The sequence below is a fragment of the Xiphias gladius genome, chromosome 1, assembly GCF_016859285.1.
Source record: "Xiphias gladius isolate SHS-SW01 ecotype Sanya breed wild chromosome 1, ASM1685928v1, whole genome shotgun sequence".
In the NCBI taxonomy this organism is placed as follows: Eukaryota; Metazoa; Chordata; class Actinopteri; order Istiophoriformes; family Xiphiidae; genus Xiphias; species Xiphias gladius.
Window position 1 is genome coordinate 5,534,991 of NC_053400.1, and position 22,443 is coordinate 5,557,433.

General features: G+C 41.2%; 2 protein-coding genes across 5 annotated transcripts in view; one reads left to right on the plus strand and one right to left on the minus strand.

Moving 5' to 3' along the window:
• Positions 1-10,035, plus strand: part of dpy19l3 (dpy-19 like C-mannosyltransferase 3) — a 63,717-nt gene extending 53,682 nt beyond the window's left edge. For all 4 annotated transcript variants that reach the window (XM_040126110.1, XM_040126101.1, XM_040126119.1 and 1 more), the window contains 2 exons: positions 2,516-2,674; positions 5,303-10,035. In XM_040126110.1, the coding sequence (XP_039982044.1) occupies positions 2,516-2,674; positions 5,303-5,506 (363 nt within the window). In that variant the 3' untranslated portion in view covers positions 5,507-10,035. The remainder of the gene's footprint in view (positions 1-2,515; positions 2,675-5,302) is intronic.
• Positions 10,036-10,165: 130 nt separating this feature from the next.
• si:ch211-186j3.6 (neural-cadherin) overlaps positions 10,166-22,443 on the minus strand; it is a 299,335-nt gene continuing 287,057 nt past the window's right edge. The window contains exons 36-37 of the mRNA XM_040139108.1: positions 16,497-16,651; positions 10,166-13,571 (exon numbers count right to left, since the gene is read on the minus strand). Coding sequence (XP_039995042.1) covers positions 12,954-13,571; positions 16,497-16,651 — 773 coding nt within the window. The 3' untranslated portion in view covers positions 10,166-12,953. The remainder of the gene's footprint in view (positions 13,572-16,496; positions 16,652-22,443) is intronic.

The window sequence follows — 22,443 nt, forward strand, 5'->3', positions numbered from 1 at the left end:
TATCTCGAGGTTCCACAATTTTGCCGTCTACTGACCAAAATCCAAAGTATTTTCGAACGGGGCTTTTTTAAAGATTGCTCGGAGTGCAAATCGCTCTCTCTGCGATCAAGTTGGGTTGTGAACTCTCCTCCATTCCTTGCCACACACAGTCGCTGTTGAATTATTTTCTCATTTTAGCTTGACCTACATTTCATCTTAAATCAATGAAAGTGAGATTGTGTGACTCCTGTCTGTCATGCAGTGCATTCAGTACAGCGGCCCAGGTCCATGCGAGAATTCACGAGGCATACAGCTTTTTTTCTCACAGTCGAATATGAATTTTCACAATCAAATGTATGGGTTTTTTTAAATTTTTATTTGATTATATATTAGAATTTAGAAGATTCGTTGACAGCCCTCCTGATCACAAAACAAGCTCAAACATACTATAAACACAACCACATACAACTGATGAAAAACATACTAGCAAATTAGCTTTACTGTTATCCGTTTGTTTCTGCATCTGCCTTCTTTGTGTGTGTGTGTGTGTGTGTGTGTGTGTGTGTGTGTCTTCTTCACAATGAGCAGGGAGTAATGTGTGGGTCATTTCTTGGGTAGCTGAGCCTATGTTTTGTCTCCCAGTGGGAAGTCAGCCATGCTGAGCCACTAGCAAGGCCAGACCTTAGTGTGGAGCTCATTAATGATCCACAACACTGGTGCAGACCTTCTGGGCTCTGAGAGAATGTTTGTGTGTGTGTGTTACTGAGGAGCTTAAATCCCATCTTAATTTGTGTGTCACTAGGAAATAATTAATTTGTGGACAAAGAACACAGGTATTCTACTCACCTACGTGTTGTTTCTCCTTTCTGAATTACTTCACATAACCAGCAGAGATACATTCTGAATTGGCAGCAACAGTTGAAAAGTTTTACTTTTGTGTGTTAGTTTGTAAACTGTAGCACCTCTCTTTGTGTCATTTTTTTTTTTTTCATATTGTTTCATTTTTGAAAAGGCTATGCGAGGTCGAAATATGGCTGGGCACTGTAGTTTTTGCGACGTCCAGCATCACAGCTTATTTTATACAGACGAAATAATAATGCACAAAATCAGATATGACAAAAAGCAAAACAACAACAACAACAAAAAAAGGACCTGCCCTTGAGAAATAAAAAATTGCACTTTGTGAATGTACGAACAATTACATATGGTCACCTGCCCGGTAATTGAGGAAGGGATACCAAGGTTCAACAAAGTCTTGTTTGTTTTTAAAAGTTGATCTTATTTTTTTTCCAGGTGTAATGTATTGGTCATTGCTTCATAGAGATACACATGAGATAAACTTTCATTGAAACTGATGAAGCCGATGATATACTTGGATATTCCCAATATTATAAGGTTATTATAAGGTTATTATTAAGATTTGTTCTCATTCTAAGTGCTTATTACATATATTTGACATTGCAACAAAAAAAAATCTGTCCAGAAACATTTTAATTTGCAGCAGAGTGCATAACTCTATGAAAGAGTGGCTTCAGCCGACTGACATTTATCAGACAGAAGTGAAACATCTGCAAAGAATTTGTGAAATTTGTCATTGGAGTAGTGCAGTATGTGTCTACCCTTTCAACTGCTGGCATGACTGTAGACTTCTAGTATTGTTTGACAGAATTTGCTGTGGCATAAAAACGAAACAGAAATTCTTTTTAATAAAAAGTTAGTTTTAATATGTAAATGCATAAACCATAAAATAGTGACAGTGACCCCTAAATTAGTAACACCTAGTTGCCACATTTTTGGGAACCAGTGAATCATCATCATTTTGCATCATCACTGACAGGTATAGCATTGCATGGCTGTAATCTATAAAATTGTGGGATTATTATCGGAAAGTAGTGGATGCGGACATGGACATTATTTATTCCTGTTACATTGTATATGTATGCACTATATAGTGCATACATTTTACACTCGGAAATTAGAAATTCTAATAAAATAGCCAGTGTTGGGTAAATATAGTGCGCTGTATAGTCATAGCCAAGGTCATCTTTTGGTGAAGAAACGTGTTAGATTGTCACCTCCATAATCCACACCTCCTTTAAACAAAAACGCATTAAAGACTACTACCGGGCTGAGTTTTTTTCCCTGATAAACATCTGGAGGATGTCTTCTCTAAAAACTTAAAACTGTTGTTGTGAGACATTGGTCAAAAGTTTTATTTCATCTCTTACGGATAAAGGATGAACATAACAATTTTCTGAAAGCTTCTCCCTCTGATTTTGTTTCACTCATAATTGTTTTGTTTTCGCCCAGATTTTTTCAGTAAACATGTTATAATTAAATCTAAACCAACTTTCATTAAAACTATATTTCAGAAAATAAATTTGCCCGGTAATCGAGTTCCAGGAGAGAAGTTTTCTCCTTCCCACAATATCGGTATTAAATTATAAAGCCAGATGATCTTTAGGCAAAATAGGCAAACAAAAATCCACACAAACCTGAATAAATCCACTTATATTCTCTGTGTGTGTATGAGCAGGTGTATCAGGTGTATGCTCGTCGGTCCCCGGAGGACGTCCATGGCATCCTGAGGGCTGTCGGGGCGGACTATGTCGTGCTGGAAAACAGCATCTGTTACGAGCGGAGGCACAGGCGAGGCTGCAGACTGCGGGACCTGCTCGACTTGGCCAACGGACATGTTGGTGGAATTTTTTTAACGTTACTCATCGTCAGTGCGCGTGTGCGTGTGTGTGTGTGTGTGTGGCCGCATGTACCATCCCAGCTGCCAACTTGTGGGACTGGGTTAAATCTCTCAGCCCACCGCAAAGATCAGTACTCTCACTTCTCATCTGCGTGTCACTGTCTCTCCTCCTCTTGCTGTTCTCTCACACACACACACACACATTCCCCTTATTTTGATGTTGGATGCCACGCACTGGCTATTTGGATTACCAGAGGCGAAACAAGCTTCGGTCTGGCTGTCTGGCTCAGTGGTGTAAGACACATGAAACAAAGAGTTGATGTGGGTGTTTGTGATAGCGTAAATGTCACACAGCATACACAACATCTGACATCTAGACAGCTTTATTGAAGGAATGCTGGGTATACATCTGTCTGTCCTGTTCTGTTTTTTTCTTTTTTCTCCTTTTCTCTTTTAATGTCAATCTTTCGTTCTTTCTTTCTTTCTTTCTTTCTTTCTTTCTTTCTTTCTCTCTACCCATTAATTAAGAGCCTTCATCTTGAAACCATGGGTATTAATTATTTACTATTTACAAACTATGAGTTACATGATATTAATGTAGAATAAGAGAATATCAAGTTTGAGCAGATTCAATAATAGCAAATCAATAGGATTATTAGGACCCTGTATCTCTAAAGTCATATTAAAGACATGGGATATCATTTTTTGGGCTGCACAGAAACCCCGAGTTGCCTTGGAGTTACTGCTATGAGACAATTTTGGCACCAAATTTTTTTTTTCATTGACAACATTTTAGACTTTTTGGGGCACTGGTTAGCACTACTGCCTGAGAGCGAGAAGGTTTTTGGTTCGAACCCGCCGACAGCCGGCTGAGGCCCTCTTGTGTGGAGATCGCATGCTCTCCACGTGCCTGCATGAGTTTCCTCCGGGTACTAGGGCTTCCCCCCACAGTCCAAAGACATGCAGGCTAACCGGTGACTCTAAATTGCCCATAAGTGTGAATGTGAGCGTGAATGGTTGTTTGTCTCTAAGGCCCTGTTCAGACCTGGCATTAACATGCATCTCGGGCTATCCAAACACAAATTGACAGCTCTAAGCATGTCATTTCACACCTGGCATTAGAATGAGTCTCCACATGCGTCTCGAGTGACCACTAGATCAGATCTCACCTCCCCATTCTACAGTATATGCAAGCAAACACGTACATCAATTCCGTTGGCGAAGACAGAAGGCATCGTCGTTTTTAACTGGCGGGAGGTAGCAGTGCACTTCCTGTGCCTAGTCAGTTGAGTAGATGGTCCTTCAGTATGGCCCAGGACACATTTGTGTACACACTGCCAAAAAAATGTTGCCATATGTGGCCCAGCCCACCTCCAAATGTGGTCTCAGCGAACAGATCTCAGTGCGTCTTGGGTGCAATCACACTTGTACTTAGAGCTGTCCAATTGTGATCGGATCACCCTGGACGCATGTTAATGCCAGGTCTGAACAGGGCCAGCCAGGGCCAAGTGTCAGCCCTGTGATAGACCGGCCACCTGTACAGGGTGTACCCTGCCTCTCACCAAATGTCAGCTGGTATTGGCTCCAGTAACCCCCTCGACCCTCAAAGGAATAAGAGCTACAGCTAATGGAATTCAAACCCCTGTTTTGCACAATATATTTTTAAAAATCCCTTTTTAACCCTCCTGCTTCCTATCTCATCTCATAAAGTTGGTGGCTCAAATTATTTACTTGAATAAATATAAAATAAGTTTTTTGTTTCTGCACTATTTGTGTTTACTTTAATGGTTGCTCGGTTGGTGTTGTAGTTTTATATAGAAACATAAAGATTCAAACGGCTTCTGATTTCTGAAAATAAAATCAAAGGCCAAGTGTGGCTTTTAAGGGCCGTGAAAATTTAATTGAACTGATATTTCTCTGTAACATAAATGTTCATGACAAAATAAGCAACAATCATGAGACTGAGACTGAGACTCAGGCAAAAAAAAAAAAAAAATCATTTAATACTAATGATGAGTGTCTTATTCATTCTTTAGTTCTTTGTTTGGCTATCGAGATAATACTACCAAATGGAATTATTTTTAGATAAGCCTAAAAAAACATTTTCTAGTATTGATTAGAGGCTCACTTTTTCAAAGAAAGGCAATTCACCACCCTCGCATCTCTATATGTATTTGAAATTGTTGAAGTTGCACTTCCTCTTTACATGGATTTTTCGGGCAGAATCTTGACATTATGTTACAATTTGCTAAGCTGGGTAATTTTTTTTAATTCAAAACTACCAGCAGAAGTTTGATCAATATAGCAATCACTAATAAAAAAAAAAAAAAAAACTATTTATGAAAAATAAAAATCAGTTTGGCTCTGCTGTGTCTTGATGCTGTAAAGCAGTCCTGCAGAGTTTCTGCCAGATCCAGCTGGCAGGAGCGCAAAGTGAAATCCGAGCCTGTGAGAGGTTGTTGATCACCCCATCGGTGTTATTTATTTACATTTATACAGCTATATCTAAAATGTGTTGATGATGTATTGATTAACACTTAGCCCCTTTATGAATATACATTAGTGTTACCCTTCTGCCATTCTTGTCGCTGTTGATGATGACGTGCTCATTCTTTGTACCGTCAGGTCATGGATGGACATGGAGAGAATGACCCAGACCTTGTCCCTGCCTCCCACCCTCGATTTTGTGAGGCCATCAAGACGGACACAGAGGCTTACACCACTCTGTTCACCAAAACATTCCAGAACAAAACCTTCCACGTGTACCGGGTCAAGAAGAAACGTAAGAAAAGTACCAAGAACTCATCAGAGCCCAGTGCAACTCAGTAACAGGAACAGGGCTGTAAGAAAAACCCCGTCAGAGGCCAGAGGGGAGACAGATGGAGGAGAAGAAGACATAAAAGCACCAAATCCTTGCTGTTCCCCTATCTCCTCTCCTCACTGTGCCCAGCTGTGATCATGCCCATTATTTTTTAGCACATGGCTCTGTGAACTGCGGTCTTAGAGCAGTGGGCCAGTTCAAGCTTGGGGCTGCATTGTTTTAGTTAGAGGAGTGTGGAAGCACCTATAGGAGTCCTGCTTTGGGTTGTTCTGTCTCCACCTGTCCACCCACAAAGAGTTGATGTGTGTGTCCACCCTCCTCCTAGCTCTCACCGATGCAGATGAACAGACACAGAAACAACTATTAGACCTCAAAGCAGGGTTTGGAACACCACAAGCAACTACTAATAAATTAGTTTCATTTGAAGTAATCGTTGTAAATTTCGCGGAGAGCATCATGAAATGACCAAAATACTATTCATTGCTACTTATAATAAATTAGAATTATTGTTTTCCCCTTCATCCAGAGTTGGCTTGGGGTTCAATAGCATTTATCTAGATCCAACATCAGATCAGAATAATCTAAAATCCTTTATCAAATCTGTTATTTTAATTCTGCTTTTAACACTTTTGAGATCGATAATGAAATACTATGAAGTACATTGTGATGAAGAAAGCTTTTCTGGGTGTGCAGTATTCCTGAGCTCCTCTTTACCAATATAAATAGGGAGAAAGTAAAAGATTTGCTAAAAGATTTTATTGACCTTCTCAGATCTGGGGATTTTTAACAACTTGGAGCCAGATCAAAAATGGAGCTGGCTGTTTGAATCCAACCTTTTATGAATATAATACATTTTTTGAAAGTGCAAGTTGCCACTGCATTTCTGACTTATTTAATAAACATGTGCACACTGCCAGTTTTTGAATGTGCTATATTTGCACAGTCATTAAAACTGAAGCAATGGGCTCTTTCTAAATACCCCAAAATTAGAAAATAAAACTAAGAACGGGTTGTGGTGAACTGAGAAATCTTCTGACTGATAAGGCCTGGTCACACCAGAAAGTGGCGCAGCAAATTAATATGCAAAGTCTTTGCAAAATATTTGGTTCTACATGCTTGGTGCTTTAGTGTCCACTTGAAGGGCTGGTTGGTGAATTCCTGTAGCTGGTGAGCTAACCCCTAACACACTATCCAGCTGAGACGTGCTGGTACTAGTCAGTCAGAATAGCCTGAGCTTTTCTCTATACTCTCAGCACTATGTCATGGCATTTTTTTCCTGGGATTGTACTGAATTTCATTCAATGAAGAGTTTTTATTGACGAGGAGAAAAAAGCTCCCTACTGCCTATTTAGCTCAGTCGCCAATGGGACTAGAAGTTCGCACAGTATTTGTAGCATCGACTCCTCTTTCAACACTTTATGTAAACTATCTCTCTTTTGTGGAGTTATTACTTCCACAAAGGAGATGAAATAAAAGTGTATGGCGCCACACATCCAATAAGCTTAGATGGCCTCCAGTATTTTGGGCTCAATCCTCTAAAGGTCAGCATTGTCAAGACGGCATGTTATTGGTCAGAGGAACGAAACCTGTGGCACGCGGTTTTACTGCACTCCTGCGTAGGAATCCCCCGATCAAGGCAATTCCATTGAAATGACTTAAAGCACCCCAAAGTTTCTTGTGTGCCTGGGCCTTTATGATGTAATTCCCACAATTTATTTGTGGTCAGTTAAAAGTCAAGCATCAACGTTCACTCTTGACCTTTGACATAGTAGCTTGACAACACAGTCCCAACTCAAGGTCCACTTACTACACACTGGCTTTTTTGGATCTGTAAACTATATCACACAGACTTCTAAAAGAAACAGATCCATTTCTGTGAGAGTAAACTCCATCCACCAATCACGACTGAGAGACATGTTAAAAGCTCCAGAAAAACAATAGTAAGTGGATCTTAACTTGGGATTATGTTGTCAAACTACTAGAAACTACTTTTCTTAGAAAAAACACATTACTTAACTAAAACTTGACTGTCTTGTAGTGTCCTGTGTGTCCTTGAGTATATTTCCAGCTGGTGGATTTTATGAAGACAGTCACAGTAGGAGGAAAAGTTGAAGGGTGGGGGTCTTACTCAGCTGTGGTATTTGTTGTAAATAGCCCCATTGAATATGTTTGACCATTAGCTTGTCTCAGGCTGGACAAGGATCAGTTGTCACTTTTTGGGGAGGCACATTTGGCTTTGCAGTGATTTGATGTAATTAATTACCCCTGAGAAGAATGAGGGAAATAATTTTGTTACTTTTAATTCCCGCCCTGGGTTGAAACAGGTTCCACCACTGCCTAAACGTGATTTCTCTGTAAAACTGAGGTCAAAGCTGGTACCAAGTGACATGTGTGACAGTATTGTTGTTGTGATTGCTGTCATGCTTTTCTGTCTATAGACTCTGTGATCCTCATCAGCAGCAGCCTCAACCTTTTCACTCTGTTCTCTCTCTCACACACACACACAACCACAAGCACGCATGAATAATGTAAGTGGGTAGGAAATTGCAGCAGACTGACAACGATGCTGATTCCCCGCCGCAATCCAAAATAGTTTTAGAGAGAAAGAGGGCCAACACTTGCATATCAAACTGAGGCTTTGTGGTTGGAAAAGAAAGTGGGGAGGAGGAGGAGTTGGGAGGATGGAAAAGGCTCATGTTTAAATAGAAGCAGAGGAGAGATTCGAGCGCATCAAAACATGGATTCACAATGATCTAAACCTCTTCCTCATTTACTTCCCCTTCTCTCGAGCCCAAGGAACAGCAGAAAAGAGGAGAGGATAGGAGGTGATTGAAAGGCTGGATTTGTGTCGATAATTATCGATTGGCTAGTCAGTATTGCCTAATGCAATGAGTTGTTATGTGCGAATGACACACACACACACACACATTTTTCCCTTCCTCCCTCCGTCACCTGAGTTGGCCTATATTTGTACACTTGATAATAATGAGGACCTCTGTCTTTGATAACCCAAACTCTGGCAGATGCATGAGCATCCCTGCACACAGTTCCGGGGTCTTTGACAACGTGTTGTTCGTTTACCAGGCAGCCTCATTGTAATGCATACCAATCGGATCAGTGTGGAACAGCGGCGCTCGGTCCTCGCCCCTCCTGCCTTCATATTGGATGTTTAATTTAGGAGATGTCTGATTGCTTTATTTGAGAGCAAAGTGATTCCATTATGTTTGACTAATAAGAGTGTACTAATGTAATATTTTTTTTTCAGCATTGTTAATTTCCATACATATTGGGAGTAGTAGTTAATTCGGAGGCGCGCTGTCTGCCTATGGTTTGCCTAATGAAAAGGAGATGAAGAAAGCCATTAACTTGTGTGCACATATAGAATTCAGCTCAATTCCATTTTGCTTCATTTTAAAGAACTCGCAGATGTTGCCGAAACAAAAGCAGCCACATGAATTCAGATTTTTGCTGGGGAAATTAATGGATAGAGTTAGAAAATAGTCAGAGAGAGGGGTTTGATCCCATTCAGCCACAAGAGCATTAGTGGGGTTGCAAACTGATATTACGTGATAAGACCGGGCACTCGGATGCTGTCCAACTTATTTCCCAAATATGTTGGATGGGGATGAAGTCAGGGCCCTAAGAAGGTTCACACCATTTAAAAAGGGTGTAGACAAGAAGTGCGTCGTGTTTGCATTTTGGCCATGTAGCATATGTATCATTACGGTTTGCTATCACAGATGGAAGCAACTTAGACTGATGAATTTCTCATTTGCCAAAGTTATCATTCAGCTTCTGTGGGATTTTGCTCAGTGTTTGGGGGCATGTTGGTGCTGGGGTAGCTTGGGTAAAAAAAAAATTGACTTAGAATTGATTGAGATGAACTGCAGTTATGCTGCGTGTGCCATCTGACATTTTCTGGAAGCATCCACACAGATGCTTCTCACTGAGCCAGTCCCAGGTAAAAACATTCAAACTACTTATGAATGTGAACTTTTCACATGGTGTATACGGGTCTAAATAACGTGTGATGACGGAACACTCTATGCTGTGCACACGTTGATTCTTCAGAACGGATTGAGAGGGAACTGATGCATCTTAAAGGCTGCGACCAGTAATTGCTGAAGAGGAGCTTGTGACCCTGAACATCATCATCTTGAGCGCAGGTGCATGTACGGTTTCATTTGACCAACGAGGAAATCTGTCAGTGGTGGAAACCATCTGCTTCTGGGTTTATTTGAAAAGGGAATATTGTATAATGTATCTGAGTTCCTTTGGCCATTTCCCCCATTTTGCTCTGCTATTTCATTTTCTATGACTCCACTAAACTCATATTGTACAGCTGGGTTTTCTACGGCAGAACACTTCTCATATCAGAAATAAAACACACTAGTAAATGTTTACTCTGCAACTGATATCGTTTCCATGCCGAGCAAGTTATCTGCAAAATTGATAAGATGTAAGATACCCCAGTTGAATTGAAACCTTTTACAATGCCAGTGTTAGTTATTAGACACATCCATGTTCAATGGCAGTATGATCAATAAAAGTATTTTTTTCAACAATGTAATTTCCTTGTTTGTCATTACATAAAGTCAGAACCTTCATTTTCTGTTTCTTTTTATTCTTCAGTTTATTTTTACAGATGCAGTCACGATTCAGCGCAGTCACTGGTGCAAATAAATGAATTTATTGAGAAAAAAAGATCAAAGCAAATACAAAACACTTACGTAACTGTCCAATTCTCATCACCATCATGATGGTAAGAAAGATATGTTCAGTTGGATTTTTTTTTCTCAGAAGCTGCACATTTTAAACCTATGGTGCTTTTCTTGGCAAAAAGCAATAATTGTAATTAATTTATCTCTTTATTTACAAATGAGGTAAAAACATTAACTTGGTTCACAACATATCTGCACCCTGAACACAATATTTAAGAAGCTGTTTTATGGTACAAATGAACGGTGATGGGAAGTGAGTCGCTGCTCCTTACAGCTGCAGTGAGAGAAGTGAAGCATGAAGCATCTTCATCCTCCACCACTCTGCGTGGCTCAGGCCTCAGGCCTCTACAGGGGAATAATAAAAAAAAAAAAAAACCCTAGCTAGGAAATCCCCACTGTCTATAAAAAAGAAAAAAGCCTGTGTGTCTCGTCCCACAGTGTACCGCACCCTCACCTGACTGTCAAGTCTCTTACTTTTAAAAGCCACATTGTTTCCTCGGATTCCCAGAAAATAGCATGTTTCTGGAAAGCCACTATCTGGGAATCAACTCCTCTGTTGAGTTTTTTCAAAAGTACCCGCAATCCTTTGGTTTCTTCCTGCATGACAGCAAGCCATCAGCTCCTATTAGGATTATTGGCCTGACGTGTTTTCACACATTCTTACCCTTTAAATGCTCTCTGCCGACAGGCTCCGCTCTGCCAACGTGAATATGAATAAAAAAAAAAAAGAGCATGATGAGAGTGCTGCTGCTACTTCAAGCAGAATACAGCGCCTGAAATGCCAGGAAAAGCCAGGTTGGCTTTTTGGAGGATTGCACAAAGAAAGAGGGGATCGGGGGGGTTGTGTATTTATGACATTTGCTGTGCAACAAACTGTTTCTGCAGAAACCTATTTCTGCCAGCATCTCTTCCCTCTCTACAGCTCCCTACGGAGCTACTGAGCTCCACGGTGCACTGGTGGCACATTTCACCACAGAGCCAGGCACTTGTTTAGATGGTTCCTTTCTACCTCCCCTCCTCATGTGCTCTCTGATTCAACCACCCACCCTGTAATCATCTCTCTTATCAAAGGTGAAAGGCACAAGTCCTTTTCAGACTCAGCGTTCCTCTTCCCCTGTGCTGCTTTTTATTGTTCTTTGCCTTTTCATTTTTTTTAGGCAAATTGTTCTCACAATCCACAACAGTAGGAAGTTGTCTTTTTTTCTTGTGGAATTGATCGGGGGGGGGTCTGATTTGACAAGAAAGCCAAACAAGACAAACACTAGCCACTGTGCTGACAGTTCACAGCTTGGATAATAACTGAATTATTATTATTTCCATGCAATTTACTATCACTCCTTTTTCCCACAATCACAATTATAACACAGTTTCAGCCAAGGGTATGTGGTCATTTAGCAAGGGACAATGAATAAATGTGTGTTTGAACTGCATATGGCACAGGTATCACAGCTCAGAACTGTATATGTATAATCATTATAAATCTTCTTCATCCTCCTGCTCCTAGCGATGGTTTTTTATTGAGTAGTCACCTTGGAAAGCCGTTTGACATTATTTGTATTCTACCGAGCGATCGTCTGTTAAAATAGTCTCTTGCAGCCGACACTTTTGGTATGCCCGAGGAAGAGCTTGCGTGGAACAGAGCAACAGAGCGAGTATTTCCTCCCTCCCGCAGTCCGCACGTCCACTCCCATTTCTTTGTTACAAAGCTGTTTGAATTCTTGTGCACCCCTCCCTCGGGTGAGGAGGAACGAGCAGCAGAGGGCTGTGAATGAGAATAGGAAATCAAACGAAGACAAGGGTGCAGTCGTAAGTAGAAAGCTTGATGTCTTACAACCCACGGAGCGCTGAAACTTGAAACACTCAACCAATACAGAATTACTCAAAAAGACACATTACCAGAAACAAAATAAAAACAAAAACAAAAAGAAATCTCAACCTGCAACCTAATGATGGTTGAAGCACTTTTTTTCTCATACAAACACTGACAAAAGCTGTGTACAGCCAGGCAGCAGGAACAGCGTCCACTATATATACTTAAAATCCAAACTGTATCATATGGGCTACTCAGAATGATCCCACTCATCTTCACTGTCTTATCATGTATCAGCACAGTGTGGAATATATACTGTATAAGAGTCCTTTGTTTATTTGCAAAGATTTAATTCAGCAACAAGGTGCTAAAAATACATATCATGTGGTATTATTTGCTCAGGAATAAAAAACCTGGCCAAAACATTTTTATGTCACATTTTAGGCCTTCGGCCGACACTCATTCAGAGCAGCTCACAATGAGCGTTAGAAAATAGAGGAAATTTGTGTTTTTTATTGGCTGCGACTGGAACAGATTTTTCCGACAGTGAAGCTAAGCTCCGTCATGATGAGTAGCCTGGGTAGAGAGTCCCGTTCCGAAGCCTCTAACCTGACTGGCAGGTTTGATAACGTTCTGCTCCTACAAAATCGTCATCCAAGGTAGAGGGAGCACAGAGCGACAGTCTCTTTCCAGAGGGACACTTTCATCTGTCTGTTAGGCCAACTTGTTGATTGATGGGGCTCATCATCCAGTAAATACAACATCTTGTGAGTTGTCAGCAAGTGCAGGGTGTGGAGTGAGTCTCTCGGTCAGTCAGCTTCTCGCTGTTTTCCCGCCTTGGTCACCGCTAAGTGTCTGCTAATTGATTGTTTCGGGCGGGCCAGTTATCAGGGTCCGTACAGTTTGGACTGGTAATGTCAGAACTCAGAGGTCGCTGGCCTCAGCTCGCTCGTACAGGGCCCGCAGCTTCTCAAAGCGAGGCCCCCACTCCCCAAGCGTCTCCTCCTTCCTTGCCTCCCCTCCCCCTCCCCCATCTCCACTGCTCCCCCCATCCAGCCCCGCTGAGCTGAAGGAGCTGAGGGACCCGGCGGGCGAGCCCCCTCCCTCGGTGGAGAAGACCTGCAGGGAGTCGAAAGGCCCCGTGTCTGGATGCTGGTCGGCATCGCGGATGATCTCACACAGGTAGCGGGCCAGGTCCTGGCTGGAGAACGACAGGGAGCGGCGCGCCAGCTGGGAGGGCCGCGCCTGGCCCTGGGCTGGGAGTCTGGTTGGGGGGACATCCCTGCGGAGGCTGGTGGTGGTGGTGGAGGTGGCGGTGGATGAGGTGGAAGCTGCTGAGGGGGGCAGGGTGGTGGAGCTGGCTGTCCGGCTGAGGGAGTCCAGCGGTTGGGTGGAGGGCGGGGCAGGAGGCGCCTGGTGTAGCAAGTGATGGTGGTGGTGGGGAGGAGGCGGGTGGTGCAGGGCTCTGGACCGGCAGTACTGGACCGACTGGGCCGGGCTCGGCTGGAGGGACTTCTGCAGCTCTGCCATGTCATAGGCATTCTGGACACACGCACGCAAATAAACACATGGACAATTACACAACCATGCAAAAGCAGAGGAAGAGTCACAGTTAGCACAGAAGCTGTAAAAAAAGGAGATACAGTTAGCTGCGTATGTATTTGGAAAGAGACAATATTTTCATTATTTGGCCGCTGTACCCCCCCACATGGATTACAGCCATTTTTATGCATTGTCCCTCATTTTCAGAGGCTCAAAAGTAATTGGATAAACCAAAATACTGTAATTATAAACTTCAGAATTATTTTGAATACTTGGATGAAAATGCTTTGCAGTCAATGACTGCTTGAAGTCTAGAACCCATGGACGTCACCAAAAGCTGAGTTTCCTCCATTAAGATCCTTTGCTACGCCTTTACTGCAGCCACCTTCAGTTGCTGCTTATTTGGGATTTTTTTGCCACCACTTTTGTCTTCAGCAACTGAAAAACATGCTCAATTCGGCTGAGGTCAGGTGACTGACTTGGCCATTGAAGAATATTTCATTTCTTACCCATGAGAAGTTCTTGCGTTGCTTTCACGGTACGTTTTGGGTCATTATCCATCTGTACTGTGAAGCCTTGTCCTATCAGTTTTGCAGCATTTGGCTGAATCTGAGCAGATAGTGTAGCCCTTTACACTTCAGAATTCATCCTGCTTCTATTAGCAGCCACATCATCAATAAACACCGGTGACCCAGTTCCATTGGCAGGCATACATGCCCATGCCATGCTGCCTCCACCGTGTTTGACAGATGATGTGGTTTGCTTTGGATCATGAGCCGTTCCTTTCCTTCTCCATACTCTTCTCTTCCCATCATTTTGGTACAAGTTATTCTTGGTTTCATCTGTCCAAAGAATCTTTTTCCAGAACTGGGCAGGTTTTTTAGATGTTTTTTTTGCAAAGTCTAATCTGGCCTTTTTGTTCTTGAGGGTTAACAGTGGTTTGCACCTTGTGGTAAACCCTCTGTATTTACATTCATGAAGGTGTCTCTTGATGGTAGACCTTGACAATGATACACCTGCCTCCTTGAGAGTGTTCTTGACCTGACTAGATGTTGTGAAGGGTTTTTCTTAACCAAGGAAATAATTCTGCGATCATCTACTTTCGTTGTATTCCGTGGTTTTCTGGAACTTTTGGTGTTGCTGAGCTTAAGAATGTACCAAATTGTTGATTTGGCCACTGCTAAAGGTTCTGCCATCTGTCTGACCTTGTTTGTTTTGTTTTGTCAGCCTAATGAGGACCTCCTTCAATTGCATCGACACCTCTTTGGACCATATAATGAGAGTTCCCATGAACAGCTACCAAATGCCAATTTAACATTTGGAATCAATTCTAGAGCTTTTATTTGCTTAATTTGTCATAAAAATAATGAGGGAACTGGTCATCCCTGGCCATGAAAATGAATGTCATTCGTTTGACCAATTACTTTTAGCCTCTAAAAATTGGGGACTATGTATAAAAATGGCTGTAATTCCTAAACGGTTATTCTGATTTTTTTGTTAAACCTTGTTAAACCTTATTAAAGCTGAAAGTCTACACTTCAATCACATTTTGATTTGTTTCTTTCAAATCCATTGTGGTGGTGTACAGAGGCCAAATTACGAAAATTGTGCCACTATCCAAATACTTACGGAAATAACCGTATGAGCGCAAACCGAGGAGTGAGTGAAAGACTGAATGTTTTGAGGAGAGAGGTTAGGCGAAAAAAATGAAATGCAGCGGCGAGATAGCAGAAATGAAACGATAGCAGAAAAACAATCAGTCCTCCCAATTACTTTTACTGTGAATGTTCCACCTATTTAAGTTTTCAATCTATCTCCATTTATAGTCTCAGAGAAGTCTCCATAATTTTGAGTAAAATATGTGTGTGAGTGTTTGATGAGACCAAGAAGACAAAAAAAATATGAGCAGAGGGGATTCAGACAGGAGATGGAGAGCATCTCTTTCTATCCATCTCTTATACACTGGTGCATTCGGGTTCAGGAGTCGCCATTATTTTCACATATACTGTAACCACTGTGCCCAGTCACATCAGTACTATTGTGATTCCATCAAAACTGTAACCACGGCAGCAGAGATGGAAAAAACAGTGGGATGTAGGAGGAGGAGGAGGAGGAGGAAACGATACACACAGAGGAGGTGTGGGCTGCTTTGTAAAACTGATTATGTGATGAGTGGAAAGTGCTGTTTTTATTCCTCAAGAGAGCTTTCATGCCAGACTCTAGAGAATGAACTCCAGCATCTGCTCTGCTACAGGGGATCATGACTCTGCGTGTGTGGTTTGAATGTGTCTGACTGCAGGTGATTTACAGTACAGAGGACGGGACCTTCTGGGTTTCTGGGCACTGACTACAATCTGCGCATGCAGGTCTTTTTCAACTCTGCGTGTGTGTGTAAGAGTGTGTGTTAGTGACGTCGCAGCCATGCGTGTGTGTTTCAGTCAAAGCCTCGATATTATGCAAGCTCTTAAGCACTGTTGAGTGCTGGTGGGTTACAGTGGCTGTTGGAAAGAGGAGATAAGGATTTTGCGTGGGCCTAATTAAAACACTAGGGTACACACACACACACACACACACACACAGTGGAGGATTTTATTCCAAATTGAATTGACTGAATCCACTATAAAGCTGCTACCTTGCATCCACTGCTAAGTATTTCTAAATTAAAAATAAAAGTAGAACGGTCTAAAAAATTGTGCAGTTCAACTTTGTGCGAGTGCACAGAGTACAGTCCAATTGTTTTTTAATTCTGAGGACACATTTAGCAGCATTTACTTGCTGGTAATGTGTTTCTGAGTTCCGTTTGTGTTCTTGTGTGTAAACGTGAGTGCAGCCATACAAGAGGTGTCTTTGTAACTTCCTGTGTTCGCTTTACCACAAGGGGAGAGGCTGAGCACACGTGTATGTGTGTGTCTGTGGGCCGTGTACCTGATCCTCCTCCCCGCCTCCCTCCTCATCATAGTTGAGGACGTTCTCTCGGATGTCCTCCCACCCGTCGTGGTGGGCTGAGACGTGGTAAACGCCCTCCTTCAGCCCTTTGTAGTTCCTCCAGCGAGTGTAGAGGAAAATGCCCAACAGCAGCACTGGAGTTAAGACAGACAGGGGCAGAGGTTCATCAGCACAGGCATCGGCATTACAATCTAAATGATTAAGATACTTCAGCTGATTAAGGCAGGGCCCCAGAAAGAGGTGTTATTGAATGGAGGACGCTATGAGCATCATTTGCCAAAAATCTTTCAAGGATTTCAAGGAGTGTTTCCGACACTCCCTGTCTTACTCTTGTGATCCGTCGGGGGCCAGCAGTACTTTACACATACTGCCCATCTAAGCAGCACCCCCTTATTTAATTATTCTATCCTGTTAATTGGTGGACATGTTAGCTAGAAGTTGCCTATTTACTACTCCTGCTGACACGGTGCAACATTAGCATTAATTAGGAGTTGTGTTCCTGGCCACCAGAAAATTTAATATTCAACCCCCTTTGATCTCTGTTTTGGTTTCCACCAACTCGTGAGGGAAATATCTCAGTAAATCTTAGTCCTGTGTAATTTCTGAAGGATTAGCTACGTTCAAATTCATGTCTCGAATATTTCTGAGCCATTTACTGAGAAATGACAGATTCGACAGACAGAGCTGGACACCAGCAGATTCTTGTTTGTTATTCAATTCATAATTCAAATAATTTAGTAATCATTTGATTCACACAACTAATTTAGTTGGTCCTTGCTGTGAAAATAGTGCATGTCCAGTGTTTTAAAATGCTTTAATTGAGGGAAAAATGATTTTGGATTCATCTGAATGAAGAATCTTGCTTAGCATTTGTACCCATCACAGAAACTTATCTTCATATATACATTGTATTGTTTTACATTGTAATATTATTTCAGTGGATGTTTTTTTCTATTTTTCATTCAAAGATCACATTTCTCTTAAAAAGCAATTAAACCATTCTGGTCACAGTAATTGTGCAGTAACTCCCAGAATAACAGTAGAATATATTCATACATACTTATGATGGATTGGGTCAAAATGTTGCATTAGATTCATATTGGTTAAAGGTTTCTATTGAAGTTTCTTCTCCATCATGTTGAGTTGTTATTATATACAGAATAAATCAACATCAAACTATCAGAATTTGACCTTGAATTACTCAAATGGCCAATATCAGATTTTCATTTAAAAACTAATATTCACATGACATTATTTAAAATGCTGATTCAAATTATGATTCACATTCTCGTTCCTTTAGACCAATATCTCAGTAGCTAAGGGTATTTATAACTGTGTGATTACATGACAGACCATGAGGACGTAGAACAGCCTTTAGATTATAGCCACTGTGGATACTCCTGACAGTCTTTGGTCATAAATTGCACTCGATTCAAAGAATACTAACAATGCCCGTGCCATGGAAGCACAGACAATTAATGGCCTGACGTTTCATTAGAACTACTTAGGCTCCCATTACTAACTGACAGCTTTGAAAGGGGAATTATTCACATTTAACATGGAGGCTCTAAGATTTCAGGAGGTGTTACTAATTAAAAAATGCACGCGAGTGAAAACAAGTGGAAGAGCTTAAAAAGGTGATTGCTTTCAGTTTCATTCCAGAAGTAAAGTGTTGAGGTGATTTAACTTTAGTAAAAGAACAGATGGTAGGCAGCACACACGCAGACCAACCAATCTGCATGTATTTCCCACTCTAGCACTGCTGTGACCTTTTCAGATGTCTAACAAATCCCCTGTGTCTTGCCTCATTCTTATCACATCTTTCCTTAGTTAGCACTTCTCAATTCACAAGCCTTTCCATGATATTAACCTGCTTTAAACCCACGAAAACAATGAGTTTCACTCTGCTATTAATTTTTCCCCCTTCATTCAGCTGTTCTTTTAAATTTTTCTCAAATCAAACAATTAATCGAAAGGACTTATTTCCTCGCAGAACTATAAAAGGAGCAACTCACAGAATCTGGAGTGCAATGTTGAGATAATATTTTATAATTTACAACCACATGTCATTAGTTGAACCTAACTGAATTATTTTCTGAGTCAAATCTGTTTTTGCAGAGTGTACCTAGGAGAGCTGCGTTTAATCACTTTTGAGAACAGCAGCAATCATATACCGCAAACGATTTGAACTGGCAGCACTATAAATACCCCGGCTGTTCAAATCCTATTAATCAGAGGTAAGACTTCACCATGAGAAATCTGTGATCTTAAACGATTAAAACACATCTTTTAAACACATACTTCTCTCCTTCACCGTCAACCTCTTCTTTTTCTTTTTAATCCACTCGTCTTTCTCCTACATCACAACTAAAAACCAGCAGCCAATCCATCATGTGAGCACGCCAACAGACAGCACTCAAACTCCCTGTGAATTGATAACACCCCATTAAACACCCCACCCTCTGACAACTCTGTAAGAGTAAATTCACTCAGCCAGAAACCAGCTGCACAGTGCGAGAGGAAAAATCAATATTCATTTACTGTCAACTTGTCCCTCTTACCACAATTCCAGTGTCTGACAGATTTATAAGATGAAATTGTTTCAAGAGATTAATTGTTTCATTTGGATGGCATTATGGCTTTTAATGACAGTGAACAAGACGAGGAAAAAAGATAAAGAAAACTGAAAGACAGACTTTTGTTTTGGCAGAAGACGTATGTAGCTGACAGCTGCAGAGAGCGGCCTTGATGTCAGAGAGGCAGTGAATCGGAAAAAAAAGGTGTCACAGGTTCAGTCTCCTGCTCCCACTGCAATGGTCCTCATTTACTGTGGGGTGGCCCAAACTTCCCAAAGACAGGAAAAAAAAAAAACCCCCCAAAAAAACAGTGTAGAGAAGCAGCTGGTCCAGCAGCCTGGAGATTTCCTAAGCCAATAAGAAGCTGAGGCTCGAGGCTTTAACGCTGGGTCATATTAAATACTAAAAATAAGAGCATTAAGAAACTCTCTGCTGACAGAATAAGACAATGGCAGGATTTTCTATAATTTAATTCACTGACCATGATCTTTGCACAGAATGTACATAAAATGGAGTCTTGCCACTTTCATCTTTCCATATACAGTAAAATGCACGACACCAAATGTTAGGACAAAATAATCACCAGTGTTTTTAAAGACAAGTCACAACTCCAGATAGAAATGATGGTTATGAGATTAAAGGTACCCTGTTTGACTTCCCCCTTTTTTTTAGGGATTTTGGATGAATGTGTAGAAATCATGTTCTAGTATGACATCAGACATGTACATACTGTAGATACCCTAGGCTACATGGATGTGCAGACTAGCAACAGACTTCACATGGAGTCCATTAAGACTTTCTTTTTCTCACTTGCGTGAGAAAAAGAAACAGCAAAAAAAGCCAAGATGTGATATGAACAGAGGCACACAAACAAATCTGATCTTGAGCGGCTGTGAGGAAGACTGTACTGTACTGCATGGATCAATATCCTCACTATCCTCCTCTATGCATTAGGGCTTACGCCTTTATGAGGGGAAAAACACAGCCTATGCATAGACCGTAGCAAAGAAACCGCAGTGTGAGCTTCATGGGGAAGTGAGCGAGGAAGCTGGAGGTCAGGACGTACAAGATGAATCTCCTCTGTTCAAAGGCCCTCTCTAGAGGGCAAAGAGAGAAATGGAGAATTTGATCGGTATTTCTGACAGTGTGTGTGTATGAGTGAACAGTGAGCCAGAAAAGAGATTATGTGTTTATTTGTTTACATTGCCTCCGAGGTCCTATGGTCTCTTTTGACCATCACTCCTTTTTTTCTAGAACTTACTCACTCTCTCTGCATTATACTTACCCTCCCTTTGTCTGTTCACCTGTAACTATTTTCTTAATCTACTCAACCCCCTTTACCCTCCTTTAAAGTTAGTTTCTATTGATTCCATTGACCTTATGCAACAACCGTGACATTTGGTCAAGCCCCTAAGCTGCTTTTAGATCTCCAGCAGATGCCTTTGGCTATGTCCACCCCACTAGATATTGCACATACTCGGAATCTCACCCAAAGCAATTCACTTCAAAATGTCATAGCACCGGTCATAAAAAGCACAGGCAGTGTTTAAAATGAACAGATTTTGAGGGCATCTGTCCCAATCCCCCATGACTTTTGTTTTGTTAACTACTAAAGGGAAAATGTCTCAAAATCAAAAGACAAACGTCCCGCAGAGGCCTCCTAAAACTCCCACACTGCCCCTTTATCTATGACCAGATGCACAGTGAGGCGGCATGCTGCTACTTGACGAGTAGGGAAATCCGTTGCACCACGAGCAGTTCAAACGGCGAGTGTGTGTGTGTTTCTTATGGGATTTCCAGTCAGACAATCAATATCCAAGCTTTCCTGCAATGAGATCAGTGTCTATGAGTGCATCATCACAAGTCAATAATACGGTGTAGATTTTAGTTTTATCAAACTATAATTCTGTTTACTCCAGCAATCTGTCTCTATGTGCTCGAGCTATCACTACTTTTCTTCCCACTGCTCTTTTTTCTTCGGATAGCGTTTGACCAATGCAGGGATTTTTAAAGATCAGTACCAATACAGTGCTGCTAATAATTTTCTCTAACCCTTTATCCTAGCTTCAAATGACTATGTCTACAGGTAAATGTGAGGGTTGAACAATAACAATTCACTGATCACTAGAGGTTTTGAGTTTCTTTTCAGCTCTCACACTGTTTATAAACACAAAACTCCCCTTCAGGAACACAAAATGACTAATTACATGCCAAAAAACTGAAATGACGAAATGTTGTTAATTTACATATTGGGCAAGTCGCAAATATGTTGATACTGAACGTATCGGTAAAATGTTCACAGACAACATAGTTGTTTTCCACCAAAATATCCAATCTTGCAGAATAATAACCACTTGTGGTGACTATAGCATTATAAACGTATAAACTTTATTTATGGTTATGTTCAGGCACTCACAGCATTTGGTTAAGGTTTTGGAAATATTGAGGTTTGGTTTAATACAGAAAAAGGTTCACAGTGACTTCAGACACAACGTGTTTATTCATATTTAAGCAAAACCACAATCTTTCCCTAACCTTAACCTAAAACCTACAAGGATCTGGCTTTGAATGGACCCCACATGCACAGGGAAGTTACAGTGAACTTTTGCAGTGCAGATGTGAGGTTTCAAAATAGATGCATTTTTTTAATTTCACGCAGTGCTTTTAATTCTGTGTGTGTTTTTTCTATATGCCTCACATCGGTCTAGGATCACTGAACTTTGCTACTGTCAGGTCCATGTGCAAATTCAGCTCCTAGACCATGTGGAATTTTAGATCATTCAACACAGCTATGGAGATGTTCAGAGAGTGGTCAGGGAAGCATTTGGCCACATTATCGTTAAAAGTAAAAATGCAATGAGTGTCCAATCCATATACAATAACTGCAGAGATGAACTGTCAGTGGATAGTTAAGTTTTAAATAATGTACTGTCAGTAGTACAAAAGGATGACATGATGTGCAATATAAATTTAATTCTCTATCTGTTCTCATTTATATTAACAATGCATGAAATAGATAATGTGATATGGGTCGTTTGCAGATTTTGCAGTTTGGAGCGTTTTTGCGTCCTCCAGCTGTTTTCTTTTTACAGCCCCAAGCTTTATTGTTTGGTTCACTCTCACCATTTTTATCATCATTGTTGCCAGCAGCAGCAGGCAGCTGTTTTCAGAAAAAAACTCATATAAACCCACTGCACTATATGCTGCCTGCCAAGCACCAAACAACATTAACAACTACCTGAAGAAAGAGGACCATTTACCAGCTCAAAAGCCTGTTCCCTCAAGAGCTGGTGGAAACCAAAATCAGAGCTAAAAGGAGATCAAATACTGGACTTTCATGTGCCAGGTGG